Raw genomic sequence first — 15,322 nt, 5'->3', positions numbered from 1 at the left:
CACTGATAAAAATATACCAGTATCAAGTCCATTGTTTCTATGCTAGGCAAACAGATGAATCACAGGAATATGTTGTCAATGTATTGTATCTTCAAAATTGGACAAATTAAAAATATAAGAACAATGCATTCAATTTTTATTACAACTTAAATTGAATTAAAAATACACATTTTTTGAATCTTTATTTATTTACAGCTTTATAATTTGCTAAAGGAAAGAAAATACAAAAGAAACATTTGTGCATGTTTAACACCACAATTTACTCGGACTTCATAATTCTCTCCAGTCTCCACTATTACTTTGTTGAGTATCCTATTTAAAATTTGAGAACACCTGATTCGGAATATCTTAAGGAACATTAGTTGTTAACAAAAACACCATTTTCAGAATTTTCAATATTTTTCCTTGGTTGAGCACCTACTCTAGAAAATTACCCACTAAATTTTCAGGGAAGTAGCATTGCTGAGTGTTTATTGCTAAACACTCCCTAAACAGGTATGTTATACACTCTCATAACAGATATAGAGTTAGTTTTCTTAGGCATGACTTATTCAACAAGAATGGTATAATAATATTTAGCAAGTGATATAATACTAATACATTGTTCTTACAAGTATACATTAAAAAATATATGTATATATAAATTGGTTCTGAGTTAATTCCTCAAACAAAACCAAAATCAAAAACTGAGTGCCTGCAAGTGCATCCTGAATTCTGATGGTAATAGAAAAAAAAATGTATACCTAGTTTTATTCAAACATTGTTTTCATTCAAGTGCTATCAAGGATGGTAACTAAAGTAAGAACAATTGTAAAGACAGGCATTTGTTCGTTCTGTCCCACCACAATAATGTTTTCAAAAATAATGACTAGATACTTTATGGCCATCTGTGTTTGTGGTTATATTGGATATTGTAAGTTTATTTATCATGTGTGCTTATTGGCTGCATTTGGAAGCATCATTTAGTGCAGACCCTGACATCGGCTAATAATATAATAATCCCATCAGCGACAGTGCTGAAATACCTTGTTACTCATCCTAGTTTACATGATATAGTAGAAATATAAATGTAGGTATTCTAAAAAAATAAAAATACAATGTGCATAAACATAACAAAAACAGCCAAAATACAAGGGTATGCAAATTCTTTGCATTCAAATAACATTTTGAAGAAGTATTACTAAATAAAAATAGCTGCTTCAAAAGCACTAGTATATGGTTATTTCATTCATTGCTCTGAAGTCTAAAGTATCCACCATCCTGTTATTACTAAATTGTTATAAAAAACATGTTTTTTCTCACACACACACATATATCATTTGAAGCAATGGCAAATGTATGGTGTGATGGCTTCTAATCACTAATATAACCCCTGCTTTACAAATAGATTTTTAATGCTAAAACATTTACAAACAATTTAAAACGTGAATCTTTCCTAACCTATTTCACACACAAAACAGAATTATGATTCTCATGTTCTAAAATACTAAAAAAGCAGATACAAAAATGAGAGTTGCTTGCAACATAGGATTAATAAGTGTTTCACTCTAATATTGTGGGATGTTGCATAGGTATTCAATTTGTACAATTCACATCTACTGTAAATTTTTTCAAAGTATTAAGTTTTCATACGCCTAGTAAAATTAAATTAACACTACATTGTGATTATGACTTCTGAGTTATCACGTAGATATGCACTGCTGTAATATTTTAATTATAATTTAAAATACCTATCATTGCTGTTCAGCATCTTTAAATAATGACATAAGAGACACAAAAAATTAAATATCAATCCTTGTGAACAGTGCTTAAGTTTATGGGATAGTACTATAATGAGAAAAATATTAAATAATAATAAAGTAAAATAAGATAAGACTTCAAATGCAAAACCTCCATCAACTCTAAATTACTTTGTGAGAACCGTACCTAACTAATAATATCATTAACGTAAACCATGTCTTTTAATCAGCTGGTGGCAGCAGAAATGATTGTAAGGATTTAGTATGTACTTGTTTTAGACAACACTAATCTTTGGTCAACACATAATATATGTTTGGAATTGCTAAAACATTACAAATGTGGCTTTTCTAAATATAAATAAAATTTTAAAATGGCATTTTGAAATTAAGACTGTAACCCAAACAAGAATGCCATTTTTGGCCAATATTGTTTTCCTATCACAATGCCAAAGCATTTAAAATGTAGCTGACCTAACCTAACCAACCTTTCACTTCAATTTTGTAGCACAACTTTGCTTGTTTCTTGGCGTTGAATGTGTCCACGAGTCCGAGACGACACTATTTGCAGGGAGAAAATCATAATCCAAGTAGCCAGAATTGTCCTTTGCTACAGGTACTGCTCCAAAAATCAGAGTTGTCTGGTTCTCGTCTCGAAACTGATTTCTTGCAAAGTGGTTCCGACAAAGGTACGAAGATGTCATACTTTGTACATCAAGTTTAGGATTCTTTGCAACGCCAGCCCATTTATGGTACCTAAAAATATATATTTATACATTGTTAAATGATTACAATTTTGTCATAAAACATAATTTACAGGGATAAAATTTTATGAGTGAAACTTTCAGCATAAAAGTTTAAAAAATTCTCAGAAATGTTTAATGTGCTGGTGGAAGGACATTGCAATATTTAGAGTACTTCATTAGTTAAAGAACTTTTTTTTATGTAAAAGTGATGTTGATTGCTAAGTAGCATGTTTATTAATGTATTTAAAGTGAAGAGTTTGATTAGGTACAGTCAGTGTCAGTTACATTTGAATGCTATTGTCTTATGCTAGACATAACGGAAAAATGCTTAAGTTAGGTGAAATAAAATGCTTATGCTAGAAAATAGAAGATTTAACCCAACCCGACAATTTTTAATTTCCATGTAACCCACCAATTTTTCCTTTTCATAGAACCTTAGACAACAGCATTATTAATTTAACTGACCATACATAACCAAACCTTTCTCTCTAATGTAAATAAAAAAAAAACTTAACTATCGAAGAATTGTTATGCCGGAAATAAAATGTACGTCAAGTAAAGAAGTACTGGAAATATTGTGTTACCCTCCGACAAAAAGCATTGACGGTAAGTACAGAAACATAACTGAGGTGAAGTTAGATTCGAATCTCATACGTTTCCGTACGTAAACAGTTTACAGATTTTTTGGAAATATTTCACCCGAAGTTGGTTTAAAATCAACATTAATTCACTTTTAACATGCGTTAACTTATTCTCTATACCCTCTTAAAGTGAACATACAATCATGAGTTTCACGAGACATTTAGTTTTGTTACCTCTCTTTCGAATTCCTAGGAAAACGAAATAATTTTGAATTCTCGGAAGTGGATGGATATCCCAAAGCAGCACACTTCCTACCATCCAAATAATTCTTTTCCATTTCGCTTAAATAGAAAAGAAGGTTAACCCTTTTTAACTACTTAACCTAACATGAAAACCTGCCATTTTCAAATATCAACAGAAATAATAATAAGAATAATAATAAATCATTGACAGTAAGCGCTCCAAGTTGTCACTCAAGGAAAACACAACATCGTGCACAAATTGCACATATAAGTTTCACGGGGCTGGTTTCACTACGCTACAAAACCTTCTCAGCGACCGCTCCGGAGAAATGAACAACTCAAGGTCAAAGCATTGTTGACAGCGTCGGTAATTTTCCATCCCGTTACTGTGCTTTTCAGGGGTGGCCAAGGTTGCTTTGTCTGGAGCGGACTGGTGCGGATTTTATGCAGATTTTAAAAATTCCATTTTAAGTATTTAAAAAGAAAGGTGCAGACATTATGCGATGGTGGACATTATGCGATTAAATACGGTAACTTACAAAGAATTTATTAACGGCGAAGGACAGTCGTATAAGCCCATAAAAATATTTATTTTACCGAGAATGGACTGTACAACCTGGCTTTTGTCGCATGCGGTGTGCGAGGGGAGGAGGATGCTGACAGTTTCTCATGCAGAAGGTTGAAATAAGGGAAGGAATGTGTTGAAATGTTAGTTGGAAAAGGGGGAGAGGGTGTTTTTACATGGTTTGTGGCTCTGGGAGCGATGAGCCTTGAAGAATTAGCAGGGGATGGAGAGGTAAGTGTCACGTCACGTATGACGTCAAGCCGCCGCTACCGCCAGCCTGGCCGGATGAGTTTCTTACGCTCTCGCAGAAGCTACCACAGCGGCTTTTCGTGCGGGCGGGTTAAGATAACATGACAGCTGAGACGGCTTTTCGTGCGATAGTGGACACGCCGAGCTCGGCTAGACACTGCCCGAGCGGCATTCACGTGTATGTATCCGACGATGCTGTGACACCCTGAATTATCTATTGCGACCATTCCGTTTATAAGTCCGTTTTTCCGGAAACCGTGAGGGGTCGCATCAGCAGGATTTCTACTGTATAAGAATGTGTGTGTGTGCATATGCATTTATAGAATATTCCCTACTCATTAATGTATGAAACACTTGTAGAAAAATCTTAACACAAATTGGCAATTTGTATCAACAATTAAAAAAATATATTTAAATAAGCTGAAAAGAAAAGTAAACATTATCTAATGAGTGTGCTTGGCCATTGTAAAATATTATATATTTGATAATTTTTTTAATAGTTTTTGATTATGATTTGTCATATAATCACGAAATCTTATGCTAAAAAAATCTTCCAGTCAAGTTAGCCTTAAACAGTGAAACCCCCTTACTTTCACTTTTTTAAAGGGACTACGTAGTATAAAAAAATATTGAAGTGCGGGAAAGTGTAAGATTAGAGGGAAAAAAGCTGTTTCTGTTCTAAATCGTACAATACATATAGGTAGCTTTAGTATTCAATATGTTCACATTATAAATCATTTGATTTTTTGAATTTTTAAATAACCTGTCAGACATTTTTTTAATGGTACTTGGAAACTGCACAACATAAACAAAAAATTACTAAAATGAAAAATGTAAACAACCCCCATTAACCCGCCATTTTCTGGTTAGCAACGATTTTCTGTATTTTGAAAAAAAAACAATACTTAATGCATTTTGAAACTCATGCCAAGGTACACTGAGTGGAGACGGAGAGTGGGCATGTTGTTTCAGATCAAGCTGAAGGCCAAGACGCCGGTGGAAGTGGACGGGGAGCCCTGGGTCCAGCACCCGGCGGACATCAGCATCACCTGCTGCAACCAGGCGGTCATGTTGCAGTGCGACAGCTGAGCCTTCCAGCGCTCTCCGTAGATATGTGCCCTGTCGTCACCTTCAGTCTCCTTCCCCTCCCCTCGTCTTTAATCGTTCGCCTCGAGAGGTGGGCACTTGCTCCATCTGAAGTTTCTTCATTTCCAACTGCTGTGACTAAAATGTGTTTATGAATGGTGTCAGAGCAAGTTCTCGGAGAACAATATTCACACTACACACTACACCAAACCAGTCTACCAGATCTAACACGAAGGTTATGCCTTGTTCTGCGAAGTAGATTACAGATTAAGCTTTTTATTTTAAACGAGAGTTTCCCAGAATATTAATATCATCATCATCATCATCATCATGATTATAGATGGACAAGTCTGCAAAATTTTTGGGTTGAGTTGAGGTCTTAAAAATCGAGTCAAGCCCAAGTAATTGCTGAAATTTTGTGTTCCTGGTGTTTATGTTAATGTACTATTTGCATTATATTTAAGTTCATCAACAAGTGAGTCATTTTTCTGAAGTGAATAAGTCAAATAAAATTATTAGTTGTTCATATTAATGATTTCTTTTAAAATCGAGTATTTGATTCACTTTGCACTTTGTAATAACGAGATTTGTACTAACCATACTGTATGCTTTTGAGAAAAAATACCTAACCAGGTACGTAGCGGGAAAAAAGAACTCACATAAATATTATGATAAGGGATTTTTCTTTTTTTTAAAATGTTTTTTCAATGTTGTTCCGATTTTTTAGTATCGTCGACAACGAAGAAAGAGGAAGATCAAATTCTTTTGCGATTTCAGTTTTTGTTTTCTTGCCGCTGCCCACTTCATTTTTGATTTTAAGCTTTTCCGCTAACATTAACTCGTTTCGTTTGCGTTTCGTATTCATTGATAGATTGATACGAATAAATGCAAATCTGCCACGCACAAAGAACAATAATTAGTTATTCGTGCACAGTTTCAGATAAATCACAGTATGCAATGTAATATAAACAATGGTAGCGACAATGTCATAGACGTACGTATTTTGGTTATACCATAAAAAAAGAATACACAACCCAACGAAAAACAATATACGTAGAGGCAGATTGCATTCCGTAGTTCCACATTTCGCCACCAGAGGCGTGAAAAATTTTAAATATCGGAAGTGTATTGAATTGACGCTCAGAACCAAATATTATCCATTGCATGTTTACACAAATCGACGCTAGAGGCGCGCCCGTGATGCAAATATTTCTTTACTTCAGCTCAAGCGCGAGTATTGCTGCTGACGCTGTGTTCATCTCTGATTTGTTGGTGTGTTTATTTTCATTTCTTACAATGGCATAGGGCGATACATTTGCTACGTTCCGCAAACGTTTTGAGCATTCCGATAGTAATTAAAATTTGTATTAACCATTATAATTATATGTACAAATACTTCTGTTTGAGACGAAAACCAACTTCGAATTACATATTAACCGTATTTCGTATGAAACGAAGTTTGTACCATTTAAAACCCAATTCTGTTTGCCGGGACCAGAAAAACTTTAATTTATATATATATCTGTGTGTGTGTGTGTGTGTTTTTTTGTGTGTGTGTGTGAGAGAGAGAGAGAATTATTTTAATCTTACATTTTACTAGATTGTAATTAATAAGGAGAGAATGTTTTCTGGAGACAAAAACCTTTTATTTTTTAACTTCCTGACATTCTTTCGAATTATTTCCTAAGAGAATGTTATGATATATCAAGTAGTTTACCATTTTATTGTGTAGTTAGGTTAGGTTAGTTTAGGTTAGCTACATTACAAATGGTGAGAATATTCTATTTGGTTAGGTTAGCTGCATTTAAAATACTTTAAAGTTTAAAAAACTGTGGACTAGAGGTTATGTCAAGTTAGTTACATTGAAAATACTGTAAAATTGTTTGAATAGTTCTACAGGCTATGCTGTATAAATTAAAAAATATGAAATTAGTAAGGACAGTTGATTAGGTTATAATAGCTAACTTTTAAATTTGTAGTTCATAATTATAATTAACACAATTCAACAGTGTTTCGTATGTAGATGACCCAATTCCAACAGACAGTTCTCACAATGTAATGCTAGTTTTAATGTACCTAGTCTAACCATTGTTAAAATGGTAAACTACTTTTATTACAATTCCTTTTTATAGGAGGACCTAAAAACATATCGGGAAGTAACCAAAAAATTCTCAATTTTGAGTTTTTATGGACAGTAAGTTCATCAGAATTACATTCAGACTATAGAGATTTTTATAAATCAATTGAATTAAAAAAAAAAAGCCCATTGCAGCATAATCTAGCAACATTAGTACAGACTCAAAAATACACTTCGTAAATTTTTTTTTTTTTTTTTTCACATTTTCCTTATAAAATTACTGTCTACTCCTTCAAGTAATTTTTTATCGCCATTAAATGGACGTGCCAAAAATCAAGCGCGTAATCTTTAACCGTACAAAAAAAAATCCACTCAGTATTAGTTTCCTTCTATCATTTTCTGTTTGAAAACAAATGTCCCGACTTCAAAAATGGCAATACTTAGGCATTTTCAATCTTCCTGTCAACGAATTTTTCTACAAAAAAAAATGAGCATTAATTTGTTTGTAAATAAATAATAACTTTTTTTGTAGACAAAAATAAAACCTTCCTCCATTTTTACTAGATAATCAAATATGTGACAATACATCATGCAACATATCCTGTTTGTGCCTAACAGTAATATATGGATTGCCACTGTAGATGTAAATTCCAGGCAAAAAAAATTTATTTTCTAAGTATATTTTCTATGGTATAAATCTATGACGTATACCAGGTTATTCTAAAATGGTGTCTTTTCCAGTTACTGAAACATAAATAGCGGAATAAATGTTTAATGTTTTCAGGCATTGTAATTATGTAAAATTAACAGTATTCTAAGAAAACTGCTATAATGTAAATATGAGATTATGCTGTAAAGTGTGTGCAAAATAATGGTACATAATTGTATGGTCGTTGTACCTGTCAAAAATGTCTCAAGTTAAAAGAATAAAGGTTGTTGAGTCTCATCTTGTCGAGTACAATAAACTGGACTTTATGGTTTAGGTTTACCTACTCGCTCAACTCGGCTCGAGTTTCCGAGTCTCAGCCCATCTGTAATTATTAGGTTAGGTCTTGCATCTCATCGATGCAAGACACCAAACGGCACTAATCGGAGATAACAGGGAAGGAGTCAGTCACGGCCTGTAGCAGGAGACTTCAAAATTTCATTTAGTAGCCAGGCACAAAATCTAGGAACCAGTCTTGCGGTCTCCTGCTCATTTAGATTACCATATTTACTTGAATATAGTGCAATGATTTCTACCGAAACTATGGAAACTTAAAGTGGGGGTTGCATTTTAATCACAAACTTGTTATCTTGCTATTGGGAACAGCTTAGTAGAAAAACTACAGGCTCTGCCTCATAAATGTGCCACTTAATGCCACTTTAGTCTAGGACTTACTGAACGTCTGCACAGGAGTGACAGATTAGAGGGTGCAAATGGAGAGTTAGTCCAGGGTTCCTTTTGCTTCTCTTCTCTTCTCTGTGGCTGCTGGGGTAGTCACCACCCCCTTTCCTCGTCCATCCTCCCAAGGGACCTCCGTGTATCACCACATTCTCTGCTTTCTGAACAGCCACCGCCTTTGAACTACAGTCATAAAACACAATGTAAATCACTCTACTGGCAAAAGTGGCACCAGAAAGGGTCTAGTAAATATGTAATAAATTTAAAAATTTAAATATTTTTTTCAAGTGCTGTGTACTTGAATTGGGATTTCCAATCCATAGTCTTTTTCATTAACTCATAATCAAAAAGTTTGGGGTCTCATCATATTCAGGGTTGCATTATGTTCGGGTAAACACGGTACTTACCACACCTCACGCAGTGGACATGTAAACATCAGCACAGCAATGCAGTGCCCGCCAAAATTGCCTGTTTTCAGGTCGCAGAGTTGTCTATGTTGTAAATATGCTATGTTGCCAAGCATTTGAGGTAATAGGTGCAGCATTTGCAGTGAGTTCACCGTTGGGGATGTTGAAGACCAACCTACACAAAGTACATACTTTATCCACAAGCTCATTTTGTGCAACAACAACTAATAAAATTTACGCACACTAGTTTTAAGTACCATCCCGGTTTCTTTGACCCATTTATTTCTGTACAGCAAAATTTTGTAACAACAAATTTTGGTAATATTTTAAAAATAACTGTTTAGTTATGTCTTGGTTTGTTGGTAGAAGTTAAGTCGCCAGCAAAGAAAGAAGTTAAGCGTCACGGCGACCTGGCACATGGGATTTGCAGAGCCCAGGCCTATATTAAATAACAATTCCTGCTTTGGCCCGTTGTGATTTTGAAGAAACCGCTGGAAGACATGTGACAGGATGGTCAGGCCTGGGATTCAAACCCGGGTCCTCCCAGATGCAAGTCTCGTGTCTCGCTACTGTGCCACCTCGTGGCTGTTGGAGATATGACCTGTCGGTCGGAAGTCTCTTGCTAGCTTATCTCGCGTATCTTGCCGTTCTTACCGGCAAGGCTACTTAAGCTGCAGATTCCCACGTGGGGCACGCATGTAACGCATTGCCACATGCAAGCTAAAATGGTTGCACTTGATGAGGTCTCGTTTGCTGCTCTAATGTGTGCGTTTAATTGTTTGTTTCAATAAAGTATCCTTTAACTTTACTGTATGAAGCCATGGAAATATGAACGTGCATTGCTAAAACTTACACGTTAACTCGGTGACGAAAATGAGATGTTACTAATTCTTCTTTGTGGTAAAATTAAGTTTGGAAGATATGTCATTATAAAATGATTTTTTGTTTTCCTAACCGCTCTGTTTATTGTCTCCCAACAAGCCAGTGAAAATGGACTTTGTGTTATCTTGCTAAAAGCTAGGCCTAATTGTTCGGTTATAATTTATTTTTGCCATGCGCTTCATTGGTTTTTTTAAATTTTTATGTTTGTGAGACATTTACTTGTGTAAAATTAAGTTCACATGTTAATAAATATGCTATTAATGTTTCTGTTAGAAGCCATTGCAAATGTGCTTCATTAAAGTAATGGTGAAACTATTGACATTGGTGTTGAGTCATTGTTGTGCAAAACAAACGTGCATTTAATGAGTTAAAATATGTTAATGGGCCTGATATAATTAGCGAAAATTTATTTCATCATATACACAGTTGACAGCGAAACCATAAATTAAATATAGTGTGCAACCACTGTAAGAGATCTTTAAAATTTTCAGTGAATATTTTGTTTATAGTTGTCAGTATTTATAACCATTAACATGGAAAATAAAGTTATTGTATTTTAATTTGATTTGAACAAAAAAAACTATAATTGGCACAGGATTGCTGATTACAAAGCATGTAAAAAAAAAATGCCAAATTTATATAGTTTCAAGAACCAAAAAAATGGGTTGTGCAACTAATCTTGGAGTAAAATTTTTTTCTGTGATTTTTTTAAAAAAATTTATAGATATTAAGTTAATTATTAATATTAAGTTTAATTTTTTTTCAGATATATTGTTAATTTTTAGAGATATTAAGCTTGTAATGTGTTAATGATGAATAACAGTCTTTGTTCCTTATTCGTAGATGCTAATTCAGGGTCTAATCTCGAGGTTGGTTAGCTAGGTGTGGCTCACCAACCTGCGGCAACAGCATTAGTCCAGAGTGGGGATGAAGAACCACGTGGGTAAAACCACACACAGTAATCACATTCCTTTCCGCTGCGCTACCACGCGACTAGTCCAGCTCGGTGTTAGCAGAGTAAGAATGCTTTTGCAAATAAAAATATTGTTGCTTAAGAAACACTGTAGTATAAGTGCTGTTAGCAGAATATTTCAAAATAGGGAATACAGTAAACTCCCTATTATCCGCGCATGCTACGAAAAAATACAGTACATATGTAAATCAGTATTTTATTACAAGTGAGCAAATTTGAACTCTACTGACGAGTGTATTGTGTGCAGTATACAGTAAAAAGCCACAGGCAAGCCCAGTGCGAAGGCGCAGATTACTCGCGAAGCGGCTTTGCAACACATCGTCGGACTGCTTCACTAATTGGAGGAACAAGACGACGATGCGCAGTTGGCTGAAAAAACTTACATTGCTGAAATTCAATCAAGAATAAAGAAAAGATGTTTCTAAAGTAAGAAACAAAAGCAAGTGATTTTTTAAAAAAGTTGTAAATTTAAAGAGTTGTGCTTTTTTAATGTCTAATGAAATCTCTGAGTACGTACAGTATGTACTGTATTCTTGTTACGAAGTAAGTACCGAGCACTTTTATGCTTACATCACTGAAATGTATTGTATGTTAATTATTCAGTAAAATACTAATATTTTAGCATCATTTAATAATTTTTACTGTTAATTGTAACTTTTACTGTACATAAATTAATGTTTCCTTTTTTGTTTCCCATTTTCGGCTCTTTTGCGGATTATCCACAATTTTCACTATCTGCGGTGGTCCTGCCACTTTATTTCGCGGATAATCGGGAGTGTACTGTATATGAAAAGCTTAAAATTTTGTGCTAAAAATATATATATACGTACACTTGATGTTACATAATTATTAACATATACAATGTTTTGAAATAGACATGTAACTCATTTTAAGGTGTTATTTGGAGATTTAATTGTGTTTGAGTAATTTAGGCGTATGTACAGGCTTAGACTGGTTTTCAGATATATGCGAAAGGACTTTGAGAGATCAAACAAAAAAGTATACATTAACGAAACATTTTAAATGCAAACTCCACATTATCTTCGAAAAGCACCACCACTGTTATTATATTTATTACCAATTTATTATTATTTGGCTGGTGGCGCACTAATAACTGACAGTGTGGTCTGCAGTTTGGTAGAACAGCTTCAACTTTTTTCTGACTCCTTGCCTATTGTTTAATTTTGAAGTTGCATACATACTTATCTTTATTAAAGTAATAATGTGCTTATTTGTGTGTTTTTTTTTTATCATTATGCATACATGAGTGATACTCCTACTTAATTTTTACTTTTATCTTTCAAAGACTGAGAATTTTATGGATGAAGTTTAAGGTCTGTGATTTTTTTTTTTTATGTTTGTCGTTAGTGTCAATATTTTTTTTTTGTGATATGGTGGTTTTCTTTTTTTCTTTTTAAGGAATATATTCTTTAATTCATATTATCATTAACAGAGAAATGGATAAAGTAGCATAGGCTAAAATAATAAAATCTTCAGAATTCTATCAGTGGCAGTGTAATGAAAATGAAATTTTTTGCTTTCAAACATCAACCAAGCTTTTATGTTGCTCAGTGATATCAATCCACTACACTTTATGTTTTCCAGTCAGTTAATTTATGGTTGAACTAATAAATACACAGTAGGCCTGTCAGCCAGGAAGTAAAAATAATGAAATTGAGGGCTTATGCACTTACGCGTAGACATTGGTAGATCCAGAAACTCTTTGAAGGTTTTCCCAGAAACGTCACGTTTATCCGTTGTGAGTTGTTCCGTATTAGCTTCTCAAATGCATTTTTTTATTTTGACTTATTGTGTGTTAAACAACCTTCAATGTCGTTAATTCTAGCCTCTTGATGTAAATTTCTACAAAGTCTTAGGTTAGTGTATAGTGGTCTGTGAATAAAATGTTATAGTGTCTTTACCGAATCTAAATCTGATTCTATCGGTGAAATATATATATATGTATATATTATGTTATGAATTGTTATAGTTCAAGAAATTATTTAAGAGTGATTGTTTTATTTTACTTTTAAAGATCATGGGTGGAAATGGTCTTCAACAAATGACTAAATGAAGACTAGAATAGGGTAAGGAAAAATCTCGTAAGCTACCTTTGATGTGCGCACATTATTTTGCACTGTTTGGTTAAAACATTTGTAGACTGCCTGCTTTGTGGGTGCACAAATAACTTGTCAAGTTTAATACCAAAAAAAATTAATTCACAGTTGTATCTGTGCTTAAATCCAGCATAAATGTCTTAATGTGATGTTGCTTTAGTTTAAAAAAAAAAAAAAACGCTAGTAATGTATGATTCACTAATTAAATGGATCAAATCAATAAAAACTATGAAACCCGTTACACTATCCTATATTTTGTATTTGACACTACAGGTATGTTTTGAATGTTGCATGATGTTGGGTCATGGATATTGCTCTGGAAATTAAATTATTTTTAAATTTTATAATCTGTTAACTTCTCCAGGATATTGGAATCTTGATTGGTACAAATGATTGGCTTCCAACTAACTATGAGTGGGCAAGCAGCCATTACTGTCTGGTATACCTAAAAACTAAATTTATGAAACATCTTTTGTTGTTTAACTAGATAAGTTTAAAAATAGTGTTACTATTCTCACAAAAATATTATTAAGTGCTTTTTGAAAAAAAAAATATTGTTGTGATGCACATTAATTAAATGTTAAATTCTTTACTGAGCTTCATAATTAATGTATTGTATCTGTTGTGGGAAAAAAAAAAAAAAGTTTTTTTTTTCCCCCTATTAATTTTTGAGCTGCACTCTATCGCACGCTCCCCTCAAAGTAACGCTCTAATTCATTCCAGGAAAACAGAGTGCTAATATAAACAGCACTAATCAAATACATTTTTCCCCATAAGAGAATATGTTAATCAAAATAACTTGTTCTCCAATCAGGTAGTGTGCCTGTTGACTGCGATTTTAATCAAGACACTGCTCACTTTGAAATTTATTTACAGTACAAATATATGTCTAAATACTTTATAAGTACTTAAAAAAAAATGTTGAATATCATTTTGAGACTAAACCTAAAATTATATTTTAAAAATTAGCGTAAAAATTTTTTTTTACATAATAGGGTTTGCGGACATAGATTCCTAAGTAGGCCCTAACATCCAACACCATTTCTGAGTTACTAAATAATAATGCTAATTAATATAGGGGTTGTAATTATGTTCTAATAAGAATTTAAAAAGCAAAAACTTAACACTTTCTATTAGAAAGATTATTTAACCTGTTAACGTAATTCCCAGCACTGTTGTTTACTAAGTGCGTGTCTGCCATGGTTTGCCTCTAGCGAATCCTAGAAGGCGCAAGTTAAGCTAGCCCTGAGAGCTTCTAGCTTTACTCTCCAGGGCTGCTGCTGAATGCTGAACACACTGACATCTTCAGAGATATATACACAATGAAGGAGGCGAATAGCTATTAAGGAAAGAGCAAAATAATGTTGTCACATTGTTAATTTTTTTTTCATTGTATTTGATGCTACATAGGTGCTATTGCCATTGTGCGCACATGGAAATAAATTTATTGTAAAAGAATACAGCGCATCTTCGAATCTACGACCGCGCTACTTCAAATCATGCCATAAATTTACTGGTGTCGTTACTTCAAAACCACTTCAATCGAACAGCGTTACTTAGAGGGGTGGGTGTATTTTCACTAGACATCACCTGCACAAAAAAAAATAAAAAAAGCTGTACATTTGTGATTTTCTGGTCAGGCATTCCAATTTTCATGTGTTAATTATTTAAGTGTGTACAGCTCAATTCAAGACTGCTTGAGATATGAAAATGTGAAAACCTTTTAGCATTTAATGTATTATGTAATGTTAAAAAAATGATAACTGTTACATAACAACATTCAATAACATAACCAAAGTTTTTTGTGGAATCTTAATTGAAATGTTTTTGTAACGAGTATTGTATGTGCATATTATACATGCTGTTTACATTTTTGTACACCATTAATAGTAAATGTGAATTTATGTGACACATTTTTGCTTTTGGTTGTTACCTTATAATAAGTACATTCCTGTTGCAGTTTTTAAAGTTATTTCATGTATGTACGAACAACCAAAATAAAAAATAAATAAAAAACTTAACAATGAATGTATTTTTGTAAAAGTTCTTTAATCAGACTTTCTCTGGTTCAGCACCAATCTAACTTTTTTTTTTTTTTTTTTTTATTCCTGCTGTGTAGCCTGCGTTATTTATCTATCAGAGTTTATCGTTGCTGTTAGTTCTCATTTCAGTACCGTGTTTCGTGTATTGAATAAGAGATCCAAATCATTGCCTTAACAATTTTTTTTTTTTTTTTTTAATTTATTTTAAACCTTTTTTTACTCATCTCTATTTTT

At 33.4% G+C, this 15,322-nt stretch overlaps 1 protein-coding gene across 1 annotated transcript in view; it reads left to right on the top strand.

The window, feature by feature from the left end:
- The window catches only part of LOC134534854 (diacylglycerol kinase epsilon), a 38,767-nt gene extending 23,699 nt beyond the window's left edge, over nucleotides 1-15,068 (top strand). The window contains exon 10 of the mRNA XM_063373491.1: nucleotides 5,093-15,068. Coding sequence (XP_063229561.1) covers nucleotides 5,093-5,209 — 117 coding nt within the window. The 3' untranslated portion in view covers nucleotides 5,210-15,068. The remainder of the gene's footprint in view (nucleotides 1-5,092) is intronic.
- The last annotated feature ends 254 nt before the right edge of the window (nucleotides 15,069-15,322 follow it).

The sequence above is a fragment of the Bacillus rossius genome, chromosome 8 (assembly GCF_032445375.1).
Source record: "Bacillus rossius redtenbacheri isolate Brsri chromosome 8, Brsri_v3, whole genome shotgun sequence".
Taxonomy (NCBI): domain Eukaryota; kingdom Metazoa; phylum Arthropoda; class Insecta; order Phasmatodea; family Bacillidae; genus Bacillus; species Bacillus rossius.
This window is presented reverse-complemented; position numbering and strand designations above follow the sequence as displayed.